Source organism: Anabrus simplex, chromosome 14 (assembly GCF_040414725.1).
Source record: "Anabrus simplex isolate iqAnaSimp1 chromosome 14, ASM4041472v1, whole genome shotgun sequence".
Taxonomy (NCBI): Eukaryota; Metazoa; Arthropoda; class Insecta; order Orthoptera; family Tettigoniidae; genus Anabrus; species Anabrus simplex.
Genome location: NC_090278.1, coordinates 73,350,013 through 73,369,771, shown reverse-complemented (window position 1 = coordinate 73,369,771; position 19,759 = coordinate 73,350,013). Strand labels below are relative to the sequence as shown.

Sequence of the window (19,759 nt, the reverse complement as noted above, 5' to 3'; positions counted from 1 at the left end):
TTTGTATTAGTCTGTTGTGTTAAAGGATTAATAACTTAAAATTTAAACATTATCTACCCATTTAAAAAAAGATACAAGGAACAACCCATACTTTACAAGTCATCCTTATTTTGCCTTTTGCTGGGCTGAGTGGCTCAGACGGCTGAGATGCTTGCCTTCTGATCTCAACTAAGCAGGTTCGATGCTGGCTCAGTCCAGTGATATTTGAAGATGCTCAAATACGCTAGGACGGTAGATTTAGTGGCACGTAAAACTGCTCCTGCAGGACTAAATTCCAGCACGTTGGTATCTATGAAAACCGTAAAAGTAGTTATTGGACCGTAAAGCCAATAACATTAAGTTAATTATTTATTTTGCCTTTTGTGTCCATGCACATAGCTTCATATCCTGTTAACACACAACTAAATTCTGCAAGAGTATGTACTGTTTCACTGTACAATAGCAGCTCTGTAGCAATAAATAATTTAATAGCAAACAAGTCTATTTTGATAGTAAAGGAGCATCACACAAGAAGAATATTTGAGTTATTTCTGTCGGTAATACATTCTTTACGAGAGGTTTCCTTGACACCCAAACGTTCGCGCTGGACATTAATTTTTCTTTAAAAGCTTTTATAATGCGGTTTCAATTATTATTTAAAATGTTAACAACATTAATATCAAAGCAGAAATTGCGTTGAGTGTCTAGGGCTTGTGTATTATTACATACGCTTTGCAGTAGTTCTGCAACGCCAAACCGGGAATTAAACATATAAAGGGCTCGAAAAATAAGTCGCCAAAGAATTTTAGGCGCCATGGCGACCTGGCGCCCAGGATTTGCCGTGCCCTGAATATGATGATCTTTCTGTAGTTAGACTAAACAGTGCATTTTTACTCGTACTTACTCCACAGTTTCCCGTACTGGAAATGCATTCTTTTAGGTAGGCCACACTTTGAGATGTCTGTCCTATATAAGTTTGAAGGAATGAGGTAGTGCACCATGTCTCTCCGCTATTTCTTTGGAATCATTTAAGAAAAGGCTAGGAAAACAACAGATACGGAATCTGCCACCTGGGTGACTACCCTAAATGCAGATCGGTAGTGAGTGATTGATTGATTGATTGCTACTATCAGGTAACATTTGATTGGTTTAATTTAAGGCATGCTTCCTTACTGAACTTCTCGGGCGTTGTAAAAGTTCTGCCAGCTCTTCCTTGTGAAGTAGCTAGCAGTGTAGTATCGGCTGCATAGCGGTGCTTGGAGGTTGTCTTGCCGTCTGTTTGAACCCCACCTGCCTTTTCTGATGATCATTTCCCCATAGATCTTGAAAAGGATTGGTGACAGAACATATCCCTGTCCAACATCATCTCCAATCTTAAATGGCTCTGATAACACAACCCAGCATTTTCAAACTTTTTTCTTGCGGCAAGCGGTGTGATAGGTGATCTTAACTAATTTTGGGTCGCTGAACACGAATCCGTTGTCTGTTTCTGCGTGTCACGTGAACTGACACTAAGGATACGATGAAAACCCAGTGCAGTGGATTTGGTCAAAACTAGCGGGGAAAAAAACTGCTAGGAACTGGACTCGGGCCTCTTACAGATAAAAGAGACATATAAGAGACGCAAAGAAAAAAACATAACGATGATAAGGATAAGATCATACATTTATTATGGAGAGAAAATCAAAAGAAAATAGTATAAGTAAAACAAGGGGGCCAAAAATCAAATGGGTAATGTAAATAATATGTGGCCCGGGATTAAAATACACCAGACTCAATGGTAATAGTACTTTCACAAACGCTTACCTTCGTAAAGGATGTGGAACAAAGTTTAGCATAAAGATATGGCATCTATATAAATTAGCTGAAGCATATGAATTTAGACGGTACAAAACATTTCTTTATAGCACGTCAGGTCAAGGCAGTCATAAGATTAGAGAGTAATAGCCTCATATCATAACGTACTCTCATTCGATTCCACCGTCAAGGCATCAAGACTCTCAACAATAAAAAATCACATCCTCCGAGAATACAATAACATTAAGTAAAAGGAGCATAAAATGCAGAAGAGGGAAAGGTGCACCGAGCTCTTAAAATTCAACCAGAGAGAAAAAGGAAAAAGGGCGGTTACCATGGTTTCACGCAACACAACAAGAACATATGGAAAGACAACCCTCAAGGAATAAAACATATTAAACTAGAAAATAAGTAAGGAAAGCCAGTGACGGCGATATGTAACGATCAATAAACAGGTAAATTAAGCACAAAAGGTATCACGAATCAAAAGTCGGAACCACCCACGCTCACACAGAGAACAAGAGGTTAGGTTGTTGCAAATAAAGGGGCGCATAAGAGCGTCGACGTACAGAACATAAATAAACAACCGCTCTCGAGCTCAGACAATGAACCAGAAAGTGGTCCATCAAAAGAGACGGAGTGTCTCCAACACCAAAACACACAGAAGCAGGCAAATCGCGTAGTTAGCTTGAATTCATACCAGATCAATGAAATGGATATGAATTATACAGAACACGCGATAAAATAATACGACATGAGCTCAAGCGGAATGTTAATAAAGCGACATGGGTAAAAGGTCTCGGTCGCACACAGCAAACAAACTCATACACACATGAATGAATCCGTGTTACCTTCTATTCTCAAAATAAACATAGCGGATCAATAAAAGAAAATCAAGGTTAACACACGAAAAAATCAGAAAAACACGTTATGAGGGAAGCCTTTCTAACCCAACTGAAAGAAGATTAAAGAAAAACAAATACCTCGATTATATAAACAAACAGCATACTCAAAAGGTTGAGATGTGTACAAATCTTGAATTTCTTAAAATATCTTTTATAAGCCATAAAGGCGACTTGAAAATCGAATCCTTCCTTCTTCTCAAGTCGAAAGATCTCAAAAAAGTCCATCAGAAAGATAATCCAACAAGACGGGGCAAAAAGAAATGCTTTGACCTATCCTATCGTATAAGACACCATCTGTCAGAATAGAGAAGAATTACATAGTGGTAACGACACATGATGGGAAAGAGTAATAGTTCATAGATACTAGAGTTTGCTAGGAACGTGAAGACACCAGAAAAAGTAAACGTACCATAAAATGATATGGTGCGGTAGACACGTCACGTTTTCTCGCAATAGGTATATCAAAATAAGAGATCGACCTGAATATTGCATTTAAAAAGTACTGAAAAATGTTGATAATTTTGGAAATATCTATATTTGTTTGTATTATATATATTTTGAAATAGTTGAATATTGTCTTGAGTTATTATATACAATGAATAATTATTGAGTATAAAATTACAATGAAATATTTTGCATTTATTGTAATATAATACTGATTTACACAAAAACACATAAACAACTCGGAGGCAATGAAAGCATTTTTTTACAATTAAACGTGATTTACAAGCAAACAATGTAACTTTTATTCAGTATCTGTATGAATTCATAAATGTGAACAAAATAAACTTTAACCCTTTGGCACTCAGCCAATATGCAGATGTTTGCTCGAAGACACTCGGACCAATTTTTGTGATTTTCCAAAGCAAATTACAAAAATTCAACACGTAAAGAGTTTAACACACATTAAAATAAAATAAATCACACTAATACAGGAAACTATGAGCATTTCAGAAATGAATATACCTTGGACGTATTGTTATTGGTTAAGCCCCAAAAAATTATTAAATTTCGAAAATAAATTTTTAAAAATTATTGTTTTCAATGACAGAAAAATTAGACATTGTTGCGTCTTCCTTCTTTACTCTTAGACGTGGATGAAAGAACATTTAATTCTAAATAATTTGATATCATTATGATGTGTGTGCTGCAATTCACTCATGAAGCATTGCACAAAGTTATTCAGTGTACATGTAACGGTCATCGATGTCAGGGCCTCGCGGTCCGATGCACGGTGAGCAGTTACGACCGTGTCACTTCCCACATAACGGGAATCACTTTCGGCAAAAGAAGGTCATTATTACTGTCTAAATCATTTGAAAATTCATGGATATGGGCCTCATTCAGCCTTGAATATGGCCTAGCCATTACTATAAAAAGATGACGCAAGCACATGCAACAACGGAGTTATGAAAAGGAGTAAAATTGTAGTTAACGAAGTGCATCGAACACATGATATACCAAAGAAACGAAATAAACTATAAAGAAAACTCATAGCAAGATCAACTTGTTGTATTCATAAGCCAATCAAAATAGATCCACACAATAACGACTTCAAATAACCACAACATAAACATTCACGGTCAACAGATTTCATTTGTCGAAAATAAAAATATTTTGTAGGGCTGGTGGATATATCTGCTGAGTTAAACGCAAATTCAACGCTTTAATGTACCGTCACGATTAACTGTTATGATTTAACAGCTACGCAAATGACCAAAATCCGTAAATAAGATAAAGCCGATGTATCGGCGCCGTGAGCTTTTTCGCCATACCCTCTCGCGCCGATAGATCGGCGCGGAGTGCGAAAGGGTTAACAGTCCTACATGAACGCTTGGCTCCCCAGCGTCTGACTGCATCAAAGTTTGTCTTTTCTTTTCAAACACCAACAGTAGTCGTCCATCATTGGTTCATCCCACCTCCCCGGTATCATCTTTATGCCTCCTTGATGTCCTGATGGAACCTCTCTCCCATCTCTTCATTAACAGCCCCAAGATTTTTCGGAAATTGATCGAGATGAGAATGTGCAGTTTCAGACTCATTCTACGCAACTCTTTCATATCACCCAACATCGTTTTCACTATTGTTTCGTATTGTTCATCCTTTACATTTCCTAGGAACTTCATTATGGCATCTCTTATTGAATTCCATGCATCAAGTTCCATGGCATTCATCGTCTGTTCAAAGTTTCTGTCTTTCATAGGCTTTATAATTTGTGGTCCATTAAAAATGCCTTCCTTGACTTTTGCATCAGACAAATGTGGAAATTTGTTTGCAATGTACTTGAAACAGAGGCTACTTTTGTCCAAGGCCTTAACGAACTGCTTCATGATTCCCAGTTTGATGTGTAGCGTTGGCAAAATAATTTTTTGTGGGTCAACTAATGAAGCATTTGTAACATTTGTAACATTTTTCACACCAAGTGTCAAAACTTGTCTCTTGGGCCAGGAATGAATGAATACTGATCTGCATTTAGGGCAGTCGCCCAGGTGGCAGATTCCCTATCTGTTGCTTTCCTAGCCTTTTCCTAAATGATTTCAAAGAAATTGGAAATTTATTGAACGTCTCCCTTGGTAAGTTATTCCAGTCCCTAACTCCCCTTCCTATAAATGAATATTTGCCCCAGTTTGTGTAGACCAGTGTTTGTCCCTAGCTCTGCTGCCCCATTCACATAAATAACAAGCCTGCTTGTTATCCTAATACAATACCACACACCTTCAAGTCACTACACACATCCCACCAATGCTCATGATACTTGATTTTATCTAAAACAGTTTGCATTGTGATATATTGTAATTTTCTTTTAGTGAAACCAAATGTGCCACAGGAATCGAAGCTAGAATGTTTCCGTTATGAAGTAGTACAGCCTTTAAGCTCCTCTTGTAGGAATCCACAAACACCCGATTCGCCGTTATCACAATGCAGCACTGTGCCGCAGTTACACATTTTCAGACAGTAAATGGCAAATATCATGAAAACTAGATGTGATACAATAGAACCAATGACATTTCTGAAATCAGGAGACCTTATTTAGTTAAAATCATGTATCAGATGCCTCGCCGCAAAAATCATGCTGGGTAGTGTAACTTCCCATGAAGATTTGTCTTGTTGTTGGTATATGGAATGATTTTATCAGTTGTATAAGATGACTTGGTACTGCCATTTCCTCAAGCACTTGCCAAAGACTGTTCCAATGAACATTATTGAAGGCTTTCGAGTATTCATAAGTCATGAATTTCATTATGGTCTGTATTGACAGCTGATCATTATCAAAAGGTAGAGAGAGGTCCACCTATTCAATACCATTAGCTTAATATAGTGTCCTATATAATTGGTACTAGCTTATGATGGCAGGTGTTGGAGGTGGGGGGGGGGGGGGGGTGAGGAGGGGTGAGTAGGTAGGTGTGTCTTCTTTCCTGTTTTTACTTTGCGTATATAGGAATAAACCTAAAACCTAATATTCTGTTTGATATAATTATTCATATATATGCAAAGTATCATCTTCAGCCATGATCTAATTGGAAAACATGCAGGCAATAATAAAGAAAATAATTTGGTATGTCTTAATTTAAAATCTAAGTCTAAAACATTGATGAAGTCTGACTACACATTTAACATTGAAACCAAATGACACATCAAAACTACTGCGGTTGGTGTTGAACCACTAAGTTTTACAATATTTAAAATTCTTCCACCGTTTTGATACTTTTTTGCCTTTTGGCAAATTTTTTATTTGTCAACAGTACATGTTTCGTTCCTTATTTAGGAACATCCTCAGCTGTTATTGTAGCTTAGGTGAAATGCTAAGATTTTAAACACGTTAATTTGCAGGTACATTGATTCACTTAAAAACTACTAAAAATACCAATTAAATTAAATGATATTAAAAACAATGTAGGGGTTAGTGTGTTAATGATATGAGAACGGATGATTACATAGTTGGTCAGCTTAAAAACTATGTCTATTCATTTGAATAGTTGTTAAAAATTTCATTTTGTTACATTAAAATGTCTGTCTGTGGTTAAAAGTTTAAAAAAATGTCTGACTTCGTAACACTGTTCAAATTATTGAATGTTTTATCTTCTGTTCCTTCCAGGTAAGTTGTTATATATTATGAGTTTGCTTATGGTGCCTTTGATTGAGTCTAATGTGGAACTTTGAAGTTGATTGCTGATCAATTTTTGTGAAGGGAGCTTCGTTTCAATTTCTGAAATGAAATAAAATAAGGAAATGGGAATTTGTTTAAAAAAAAACATTTGTCTTTACGTAATAACTAAATGTATAAAAAAGTTCTTTACCTTGCTATTGCTAGACTCCAATTCTACTGTGACCCTGGAGGGACGTTTGTTGCTGCTTTGCGTCTTGTATAGTAATGGTGTGTGCGTTCCGTTGTATGCTCCTTCTTACGGGGAGGCAAGGTTGCGGAGAGGGGAGGGGGCGTTTCGGTTACTGTCACGGCATCAACTTTAGAAGGGCTAGGGAGAGGGGATGTACAAAACGGCGGAGTTTTTGCCTAAAATTTCAAGACTTGATAGTGTTTTCAAATATAGGGTTTCTAATGTCAATAGTTTCATTTAGGTTATTGTCCTGATTGCTTTTTTGTTCTAAATAAATGTATAGATTTTCTAATGTATTAATGAGAGCTCCTTTGTTTATTTTATGCAATATAGTTAAATCCTGCTCTATGGTTGTGAATTGATGTCCGGTTGAACTCATGTGTTGGCCCATCGCAGAATTTTTTTTATGTCTTTCAGCGTTGACATGCTCCTGGTATCTTACAGTAAAACTGCGCCCTGTTTGTCCGACATAACTTTTTTTACATTGGTGACACTTCAATTTATAAACTCCTGATTCAGAATGTTTGTTTTTTCCTAGAGAATTAACACTATTGTAATTAAATAATTTATGCTTTGTGTTATTGCTGGTTGAATATGCGATCTTATATTTTCTAAACAAATTGGTTACTGTGTATAAGTTAGGGTTATTGAACGTGAACTTGGCGTATTTGTCTTTCTTTTTTGTTTCGGGTTTTAGGTTAGTTTGTAATTTCTGTTTGAATTTACCAGGAGCGTGTCAACGCTGAAAGACACAAAAAATTTCCGCAATGGGCCAACACATGAGTTCAACCGGACATCAATTCACATCCATAGAGCAGGATTTAACTATATTGCATAAAATAAACAAAGGAGCTCTCCTTAATACATTAGAAAATCTATACATTTATTTAGAACAAAAAAGCAATCGGGACAATAACCTAAATGAAACTATTGACATTAGAAACCCTATATTTGAAAACACTATCAAGTCTTGAAATTTTAGGCAAAAGACGCAATACAAATAGTAAGAGGATAAATAAGACCGAAACTCCGCCATTTTGTACATCCCCTCTCCCTAGCCCTTTTAAAGTTGATGCTGTGACAGTAACCGACACGCCCCCTCCCCTCTCTGCAACCTTGCCTCCCCGTAAGGAGGAGCATACAACGGAACACACACACCATTACTATACAAGACGCAAAGCAGCAACAAACGTCCCTCCAGGGTCACAGTAGAATTGAAGTCAAACAATAGCAAGGTAAAGAACTTTTTTATACATTTAGTTATTATGTAAAGACAATTTTTTTTTTTTTTAAACAAATTCCCATTTCCTTATTTTATTTCATTTCAGAAATTGAAACGAAGCTCCCTTCACAAAAATTGATCAGCAATCAGCTTCAAAGTTCCACATTAGACTCAATCAAAGGCACCATAAGCAAACTCATAATATATAACAACTTACCTGGAAGGAACAGAAGATAAAACATTCAATAATTTGAACAGTGTTACGAAGTCAGACATTTTTTTAAACTTTTAACCGCAAACAGACATTTTAATGTAACAAAATGAAATTTTTAACAACTATTCAAATGAATAGACATAGTTCTTAAGCTGACCAACTATGTAATCATCCGTTCTCATATCATTAACACACTAACCCCTACACTGTTTTTAATATCATTTAATTTAATTGGTATTTTTAGTAGTTTTTAAGTGAATCAATGTACCTGCAAATTAACGTGTTTAAAATCTTAGCATTTCACCTAAGCTACAATAACAGCTGAGGATGTTCCTAAATAAGGAACGAAACATGTACTGTTGACAAATAAAAAATTTGCGAAAAGGCAAAAAAAGTATCAAAACGGTGGAAGAATTTTAAATATTGTAAAGCTTAGTGATTAAATTTTGATACGGAAAATTAAGTTGATTACTTGCAATGGTGTTGAACCATGTCGTCGTTCTTATAGAAACCAAATGTACTTGAGTTGATCTGGCAGAGTGTATTCCTTATCTGTATGGTTGAACCATTTCATTTATAAATTGTTTTGTTGAATAGTAACATGAGTAATGGTTTTTATGTAGCTTGAAGGGGAACATAACTTGAATAAGTATTCCTTTTCATCAGATGAAGTGATATGTTGTTTAATTTGGTTTGAAGTGAATGTCTGAAAAGAAAATATTTGAAGTAAATTGTTGAGAAAAGGAGGAAAGCTAGAAGATCGAGGTTAATATACAGCTATATTAGACTCGCCCCTATGATCCTCGTAAATTGTGTGCACTTGGCACGGACACCAATACCAGACTGACTGTTAAGAGGGAACAGGAATATAGCTTATGATGGCAGGGGTTAGAGGGGGGGGGGGGGGGTGGGGGTAGGTAGGTGTGTCTTCTTTCCTGTTTTTACTTTGCGTATATAGGAATAAACCTAAAACCTAATATTCTGTGTGATATAATTATTCATGTATATGCAAAGTATAAACACAAAAGACACGTTAAGTCCACCAGTCAGTTCATCCCTACCTACCCGTCCCTATCTGCTCCAATTAGATCATGGCTGAAAATAACCCAGTGTATGTAGGGTCAAAACTAGTACCAATTATATAGGACACTACATTATGCTAATGGTATTTAATAGTTGGACCTTTCTCTACCCTTTGATAGGCTTTTGAGTAATCAAGGAAGCAGAAATTGCAGGCACATTTAAGGCTTGGACAAATCAGAAAAAATCTAGGTCCCAGGCATCATCATCATCATTATTGTTGATCAGCTCCAGTCGCCTGGGTGTGGTATATGAGCCCTCTCCATCTTTGTTCATGAACTACTCTTCTCTTGTAACTTTCTCCCTATCCTCTTCTCTCCTCGACACCTCTCTAAACTAAATTGGCCCATTTTTCTGTGTGTCTGCCCACTGGTCTTTTTTACTTCTCTTTCATGTTCCCTTCTTGCAGTTCTGCTGGCATTCATCAGTTTTATGTAGCCAAACCACTTTAGTCTTGCGTTCTGGATCTTTTGTGGTAGAGTTTCTTGTTCCCACCTCTTCGCGTTCCTATCTTGTCGTTGCTGGTCTCCTGGACTGTGGTGCGTAGATACTTCATTTCTGCAGCCTCGAGTTTTGAGTTGTGTTGCCTTTTTAACGTGGCAGTTTGCAGGCTATATATGGGGATGGGGGGTATAATAGGATTTATATGGCGTCGTCTTAGCTTTCAGTGGTATGTGCTTATCCCATAGCAGTTGTCTTATTTGGTGGTAAAATTGTGTTGTTTTGCTCATTTGATTGTCCACCTCATATTTTGCAAGGTTGTCTGTTGATTCTATAATACCCAAGTACTTAAAATTTAGAACGTTGTTCAGTTTGGTGTCATTTAATATAATTTTTGATTCATCATCTCCTCTATGTGTCTTCATCACGACGGTCTTAGCGTTGCTGTTATTAAAATCTTAAAAAATTAAATCCATTTTCTGACCTATATAGTATTAACAAGTTCAAACTCATGTCACCACTGTTTTCTTCCTCCTTATTCACTTCTACTATCGTGTGTATCGCCTATCCCTTTGAATATACCATTGCCTTGCTGGGGATCATGTTTCATTCCATCTGTTTGCAGTGAAGTACTCGGAAGAGTTTTTTTGAATAAATTCTCAGTTTTAAACCGCCTTACACATTGGCAATTTTGCAACAATGCTGAAGAGTTTCATGAGCGAAGAAAATCTTTCGTTCATAGAAACAACTTTGGCAAGTAGATTAAGGTATGTAGTGATGGATTCTCCACAGTTTAAATTTGTGCCATTGTCCATCCATTATATCTTTCAACATATATTTCTTATCTTAAGAAGCCAGTTTCGACTAGAAATAAGCAGCCAATAAATTCAGCTCTACTGAGCAAGTGGGCATGCGGGTAGGGTTGCACAGCAACTGTGAGCTTCCATTCGGAAGATGGTGGGTTCGAACTGCACTGTTGGCAGCCCTGAAAATGGTTTTCCGTGGTTCCCCATTTTCACATCAGGCTGTATCTTAATTAAGGTCATGGCCACTTCCTTCCCACCCCTAGCTGTTTGCTAGCCATCATCGCCATAAGACCTATCTGTGTCAGTGCGACGTAAAGCCAATTGTAAACAAAAATCAGCTCTTCGTTTTTGAAATATTGAAGCACAGTTAGTTTTTTCATAATTTTACTGTCAAGATTTTTAAAAGTCACCGAATTACATTTTTATGTTATTTCTAGATTGGAAAGAAATCTTGAAAACACTGTGTTGCCCTCAGACTGGAATTAAGTAATTACAGTTAGAATATTTTAAGTGCCTATTCACTTTTTTCTATGTCATATTGACCAGGTTTTTGGGTTTTTTCCATCCCTGATGTAGTTTACTGTAATTGAAACCTTTCTTTTTCTGATGACCCAATACCCAGCTCTTAAATATCTCTCCGTACGTGAAGATGTGCTTATGGGTAACAGAGTTTATTTTTTGTTTCAGACTTCACGCATGGGGTGACACATTGGAAGAAGCATTTGAGCAGTGTGCGATGGCCATGTTTGCGTACATGACAGAAATAGAAACTGTGGAGATCAAAGAGGTAAAAGAAATTGAGGCCCAAGGTGATGATCTCCTCGGTTTGCTGTTCCACTTCTTGGATGAGAACCTCTTCCTCTTCTGCGATGACCCCTACTTCATAGTTAGGGTAAGCAGTGTTGACATTCAGACTAACAGGTTTCTTTAACTCCGGGGATCTTAGGGAGAAACTGTTGTCAGACAGCAGAAAAGGTTTCCATGCCACATCACAATGTTTGTCTAGAAGGTGGGGAAATGGAAAACACTTGCCGTTAGACTGATTTTATCACGTGAATTAGAAAAGCAGACTTATCACTGGAATTAGTGGGGTGAAAATCTATGAAAGGGTGTGTGAACATTGTAGTTACTTTCAACCTTTGAAGTCTTTCTAGGCAAGAGACTACTTGGAAGGGTCAGAGAAATTTAATTCTGTAGTTAATTGGGCTGTTAGTGGGCCCTTAACCATTTGAATTCCACTATCTTTACCCACTGCTTCCTGCTTAACTCCTGTTTAATTTTTGCAGCGTGAACTGCTGTAATAAGTAAACAATACAAAACAATCTTATATGAAATCCAGTTATATTTGTGAAGAATATTAACTGTACAACCACAGCTTAAAATCAGTCATTAAATGGGAACTCAGGTAAATCATGGTGTTATTACCACTGGCGCCCTAGATACTGAGGCATTACCCCTTCCTATATCATTATCAATCTCGTTACTTCATTTATATTATTTAAGTTGGTCATTAGTTCATCAAAACCCCTTTCACTGTCTTCTGTGGTAAAATATCAAAATTCAGTAGATGGATGAGTAATGACTAAGGTTTACAAACAAACCGTCATAAAGTCTTGTTAACATTCAAGAATGAGAACCGAAATTCTTGCGAATATTGTAAAGTAGGGAAGGTGTTCTGTTGGGTTCCATTAGATGGCTCTACAATACGTAAATAAAGCATAGTTGACATAGGAACGCTGAGAGTACAAGCTGTGTTCATATAAATATGATATAGGCTTTTGGGCTTATGCCGGGTCAAGAAAACGAGGTGAAACTCTTTACGTTTCGCAGAGAACTTTGCTTCGCCTAGCCTATATCATGTCTAAAAGTACGGGCCATGAAAGCATCAATATTAACAAGCTGTGTTCATGTTGACTGTTGCTCAGTATAGAAGTGGAATATGTCAACATTGTATCCCTCTCAACTAAGGTATACTACATAAGGTGACATGTACAAGGAAGTCTTTGTGACAGTGAATCATTTTGTTTGTTTCTACATTTCTCTCAGTGGTATCAATCTACTGTGTGTACTAAATTAAAAGCATTACCTGTATTGTAAAAGAATATTTAGGCATAGGGATTTGGCGCACCCATCGCCCAGTGGGAAACCACTGCAGTCAGCCACCTGAGTACCGGCGGGAAAACCGAAGCGTGAGGTTTGGAGGAAATGCCAGCCTGAGCTGAACATCAAGCTCTTATTTCATCTTCTGGGGCTAACAACCTCAGTCGTATAACTAGACAGTCCCGAGCTGTCCCAACAAACATTCCTTTTAGCTCATGGAATGGATCGCACTGTAGAATTGAGATTACCCCAGGGGGACAATCCCCCGTCAACCAAAGTTGACGCAAGCAGGCATTCGGATTCTGGGGGACCTGCCAGAATGTGCGAATGGGAAGAGTCGGAGCTCCCAAGAACCTCGAAAAGGATCAAAACGAAAAAGATTTTCAGGATGGGGACCATAAATGTACAGACAATGACAAAGACTGGTAAACTTAAAACAGGTAATATATGAGATGAGAGAAAGAAACATTGGGATACTAGCCATGCAAGAAACAAGATATAGTGATGAAGACACAGTGGAGTCAGAAGGCTTCATAGTGCTGAAAGGAAAACCAGGAATCAGAGTGGGAAAAGGAAGACACACACCTACATGCTTTGGTACAGGATTCATAATAGACAAGAGGTATGAGGATGGCGTAATTGAAATGAAGAGTAGGTCTGAAAGGATATCCACTTTATCAATTCGAGCAGGGAACAAAAAATATACCATAGTAAATGGACATGCGCCTACCAATGACAAGAACAGAAAAGACAAGAAAGCTGTAGACAGTTTCTGGGAAGAACTGGATGATACACTGTAAAGCATACCACACAGACAAGTAAAGATACTTGTAGGTGATGATAATGCACAGGTAGGGAGGGAGAAGCAACATAAGGGGATAGTAGGCGAGTACCCAGCACACAAGCGGACGAACAAAAACGGAGAAAGGTTAATTGAACTATGTCGAGAACACAGAACGAGACTTATGACAACTCACTTCAGGGCCAAACCGAATAAGAAAAAGACATGGGCAAGCCCATGCACCCACATTGGGGAATTCCAGATTGACCATGTGGCAATCAGTCGGACAAACACTAAAGAGATTATGAACACAAAGGTCAGAAAGAACACAAGAATAGAATCAGATCACTATCTTACAGAAATCAAGTGCCTTTGGATTCCACACAGGGGTAGACTGCCACAGACAATTAGACCAACTGGAAAAATAAATATAGACAGAGACAAATTAAGGCACAATCGATCCAAATACGAGGAAGGAATAGAAACTGGCAATGGATGGGATGACATGAAGCTGAATATGAGGAAACAGGCTGAAATATGGGGAAAGGAAGAAAAGAAAAAGAAACACTGGTGGTGGAATACGGACTGTGAGGAAGCGGTTGAGAATCGCAGGAAAGCCTGGAGAGACTGGAGCAGTAAGAAGAACCTGGAAAAATGGGAAGTTTTCCTACGAGTAAGGAAGGAAGCAGCCAGAACCATAAGATGGACCAAAAGACAGAGGATGAAGCAGGAATTGGATGAAATTGAAAACAACTTCAGGAAAAATAATAGTAGAGACTTTTTTTGGGAAATTCAAAAAGAGCCTGAGTGGATATAAAGGCAGAGAACTCTTTATAAGAGATAAGAATGGGGATCTGGCAGTTAGTGCGAAGGAGAACTGTAGGATATTTGCAGAATACTTTCATGACCTGTTAAACTGTGAACCACCTGAAGAAGAGCTGGAGACGAACACAGAAGAGAGAGAGTCATGTCCTCCAACTAGAGATGAGGTCACACAGGCCATAAGCGATCTAAAGAATAACAAAGCAACCGGAGAAGATGGAATATCAGCTGAGATGATTAAGTGGGGAGGTAACAAGGCAGTAGACAACATGACCAACATCATCGGCCAGATTTGGAGAACAAAGAAGTTCCCAGAAGGATGGAAGAATGCGATCATAATACCAATACATAAGAAGGGAGACAAGAGGGATGCAAACAACTATAGAGGAATTTCGCTATCGCTACTAGAGATTGGCTATAAGGTGTTATCAAAAGTCCTGCTCAATAGACTGGAAGAACAGTTAGAAAGTACAATTGGAGACTACCAAGCAGGATTTAGGAAGGGAAGAGGATGCATAGAACAGATATTTATACTGAAACAACTGATAGAACATAGGGCCTTAAAGAACAAAAAGACGGTGGTAACCTTTGTAGATTTCACTAAGGCATATGACTCCATGGACAGACAAACCCTTGGAAGAATCCTGAAGAACAGAGGATTAGATGGTACTACACAAGAACTCATAATGGAAATTCTATCAGACACAAAGGCAAGGGTGAGATTCAGAGGAGTACTCTCTGAAGAATTTGATATCAACACTGGTGTCAAACAAGGAGATGGATTATCACCAATGTTGTTCAACATAGCTCTGGATGAAGTCATCAGGCAGTGGAGAACAATGAATGAGACAATGGGAATACCAAAGACGCATGTTGGGGACAAAAAGGACAATAGGGCCCAAGTAGATTGTCTAGCCTTTGCGGACGACATAGCTATAGTAAGTGAGACAGAAGAAGATGCAAAGATACAACTCAACAACTTAAGCAATATATCCGGAAGGGTAGGACTGAGGATCGCCTACAACAAGACAAAGACATTGAATACCACTGAGGATTGGACAACACCGGAAGGCACCGTGCAAAAGGTGGACAAATTCAAGTACCTAGGAGAATTTATAACAGGAAGGAATAGGAGCAATGAGGGAATAACAAAGAGGATAAAGAAGATGCGATCAGCCTTCTGTATGACCAGAGATATATACAATAAAAAGAATATATCTACAGACGCAAAGATCAGACATTACAAGGCAACGGTGAGAAATGCTGTATTATATGCTGCTGAGACAATAGCACTAGGAAGAAATGGTGCGGAACAACTAGAGAAAGAAGAGAGAAAAATATTGAGGAAAATACTAGGCCCTAAGAGAGGAGGTGAGAGATGGATGAGGAGGCCCAGGGAAGAACTATACCGGAACATGAGGACAATCTCAGAAGAAATCAGACTGAAAAGAGCAAGGTTTGCGGGACATGTAATCAGGATGAATATGGATAGAATGATGAAAAGAGTATGGGAAACAACAGCGAGGACACGAGGAAAGACAGGAACCAAGTGGGTAGTTGAACTCCGGAAAGATTGGTCGGAATTGGGGATCAAGGTGGAAGAAAAGGAAAATTGGAGAAGCAAGTACATACCGACTAATATGCCAGAGATCAATGATAGGGATGGATACAGGAAAAGGATTGAGAGTCACCAGTGGAGTAAACAAGAGAAGAGGATACTGAATATCTCAGAAGAAGAGCGGGAGAGAAGAAGAGAAAGGATGAAGAGGTTCTGGGAGGAGAAGAAGAAAATGCAATCCATGAAGGAGCTGTCCGTGGTCTTACAGAGGCCGTAACGCAAGAAGAAGTAGTAGAAGAAGAAGAAGTAAAAGAATATTTGAAATACTCTCTCGTGAACTTTCAGTTAGAATTTAAACTACCAGGCGAGTTAGCCGTGCGGTTAGAGGCGCACGGCTGTGAACTTGCATCCGGGAGATGGTGGGTTCGAATCTCACTGTCGGTAGCCCTGAAGGTCGTTTTCTGTGGTTTCCCATTTTCACACCAGACCTTAATTAAGGCTACGGCCACTTCCAACTCCTAGGCCCATCCCATCCCATCATCGCCATAAAACCTATGTCGGTGAATGCGGACCCTCCTTGGAATAATTGATTTATCATATTGTTTTCACCAACTAAATCACGTCTTCCACTTCTTTATATTGTTGTATAATTATACAATAGAACCTTTGTTATCTGAAACACTTTTAAACAAAATGACTTTTTTAAATGTTTAAACTAATTAAAGAAACCTTGTTTGTTATAACAAAGGGGATAAGTAACTGAATGCAATGAATGTAACATTGACTGCCTCCTCCTCTTCTCTGTTGCAAACTCAGTTTGTTTTGGCTCATTCATTTTGTGCGCTAGTAACTGTCTGTTCATTGGTGGTTGTACCTTTTCTGTGACTTGTTTTAAATGTGTGCCATGTCAATAAAGTGGAGAATGGTTGCGATAAAAGAAGAATTGACAGCAGTTAAGAGAACTGATATGGTAAAATTTTGTGCAGTGTGGCAGCTGGTTTTAGTGTCGGTTTCATTGGGTCAAAATGAAAAAGTTAGTTTGAAGGGCATGCTTCAAAACCATGCATAGAAACCTCCCCATCTCTGTTCTGGTTAACAGATTTTCTACTATACATATAGCATAATTTGCATGTAAATGAGAAATTCACAATTTTTGATATGCTTGCGATTTGGAGGTTGACAGCTGGTCAGTCGGTGCCTTTCGAAGAACACTGTTGACGTCATATGGTGACACATAATAATAATAATAATAATAATAATAATGTTATTGGCTTTATATCCCCACTTATGGTCTTTGGAGCTGCTGAGCTGCCAGAATTTAGTCTTACAAGATTTCTTTTACGTGCCAGTAAATCTACTGACACGAGGTTGACATATTTGAGCACCCACATGTTTGTGCACCTTCAATTACCACCGGAATGAGCCAGGATAGTACCTGCCAAGTTGTATCAGAAGGCCAGTGCCTCAACTGTCTGAACAATTCAGCCCGGCACACGCAGTAGAAATACATAGCTGGAATGGGCCATGTACTTCGCTGTTCATGTAGTATGAATGTAACGTGCATAGGTGGCACAGCTGACCTTCAACGGCACGTTGCCCGAACTGTGCTATGCTGCCATGTGGTATCACTCAGACTGAGATTTCGGAAACAGTTTGTTACTGTATGTTGGCATGCCATTTCAATTTTGAACTCTGGGACCTTACTCCTTGTTTCGTTTATTCAGTCTAGGATACTTTAGCTCAAGATTAATTAAAAATATTTTTGCCTGTTTGAAAATATGAGGAAATTTCTCAGTTTTCTGTGATGGAACTTACGTTACATAATTTTCCTCCTCTCCATTTTTTTCACAGTTGTGCATTGGAGGTCTTAAAGTTAAGAAAATCGAAATGGCTGGTTTAAACAAAATTCCCTTTCAACAAGCAGAGAAACTTGCCGAGGGTCTGACAGTTTTTAAATCTGTGTGTTAATGCTCTTTCGAGTGCCTCTTAATTTAATTATAATAGGCAGGCCTGGGGACTCCCACAAAACCAATTCTTTGAGCGAGGTCTGTGTGTAGAATTCCTTTAGCTTTATGACGGTTAAGTATTTTTTAAATTAAGAACTTGTGTATGTCTGGCAACACTGTCAGGAATTGAAATATTTAGCTTGTGAGGATATTGCATGAAGTTCCTGATTGGGATTTTGATAAAATGCTCACAGTTGACTTTGATATAGGTCATGGAAACTAGGGAGAAATGCTACATTTCACAATCGTATCTAAGGGTAAGTAGAAAATGAAGAAATACATATATTTCCTAGGTAAGTAGACAGCCTGCCATATATATCTTTTGTCTGCTGCTATGAGAATATGAATTTATCATCCTAAAGACAAGTACAAACTGTTTATTTCCAGAATGTGATGTTCGTACATTTGTGTGTTCTTGGTGTAAGAAACAGCTGTGTTTCCAGCACTGCACTGTGACAGGTCCATTATCATGATTGGGAGTGGCCATACAGTACTTACTTTCACTTTTATATACACTTCAAAGCTGTTTTTTTATTTTTATTTTTAATTTCTGTACTCTGATCCACCTGTTCTTTATAACACTGCTTGACAAAAATTGACCTTTTTGTTACACAAGAATAAAAGTTAGAGATTCTTGAAGCATTTTTCATGCTGAATTCAAATATCTTTTCAGTTTTTCCTCACCAGGCAGGAGTTTTGTGTCGTACTCATTTGAATTTTTTGATAAGTTGTACAGGGAACTCTTCATTGCTTAAGACTGGCCTCATTGCAGATGGCAAATTTGGATACGTAACTATATTTTTATTTAATGTGATTCCTTTAATATTTGTTAAACAAAAATAACAGATCATGGGAAATGAATTGTACCATTTTTCCACACAGTCAACAGTCTAACACACGAAACACAGCATATATTTGGGGCCCCAGCTCTTATCAAAATGACCCACTCGACAGTCAAAGTAAAGTTCATAACGCTCTTTGACAAGTCAGCTCATCACGATTATAGCAGAAAATATCTACAGGGTTTAAACACTTTCTTGGCATGATGGAAAAACAAAACACTAAAACACAACATACACAATACTGACACATCACAACGCAATGCAAGATTAACAGGTCTGCGCATGTCAAAACAGGAATGAACATGCCCAGTCTTGTCTTTTGATGCAAGCACGATATTACATATAATTCTCTTAAATGCAGCTTGAATGAAATCGATCCATATGAGATAAAGGTTCCTATGACAGTTAAAAGAGAATGCTAAAGGCAAATTTAAAAAAGTTGCTGTCACAAAAAGGCTGATGGAAAAATTCTGACTACATATCTGAATTCAGTATGACAGAATGCACTAGGTTCACTGATTAGATTTCTTGTGAAGAAAACCTTGTTGACCATTTAATGTAGACATGTCTGCAAGGCAATAGATCAATACAACTGGCAGTAAGAAATATAAAAATCTGTTCCTTTTGCATTATCATACACAAATTAACAACTTCAAACTTAGATTATATAAGTAATTTTCTCTTCAGTTATGTCATTTTTAAGCAATTTCGCCACCTGTGTACTTTTTTTTGTTGCATACTCTACTAGGAACAGGATAAAATGAGTGGTAACTCTACAGTGTGCTATAATAATGATATAAATTGTCCAAAACAAAATTGACTAAAATTAGCTATTCAGAAACAAAGCTCTGTCATCTAGGCTTCTGGAT

The 19,759-nt window shown here is 37.8% G+C and overlaps 1 protein-coding gene across 3 annotated transcripts in view; it reads left to right on the top strand.

Annotated features, from left to right (window-relative positions):
* Positions 1-19,759, top strand: part of Archease (protein archease) — a 95,822-nt gene that overhangs the window by 38,016 nt on the left and 38,047 nt on the right. For all 3 annotated transcript variants that reach the window (XM_067158116.2, XM_068230245.1, XM_067158115.2), the window contains exon 3: positions 11,469-11,673. In XM_067158116.2, the coding sequence (XP_067014217.2) occupies positions 11,469-11,673 (205 nt within the window). The remainder of the gene's footprint in view (positions 1-11,468; positions 11,674-19,759) is intronic.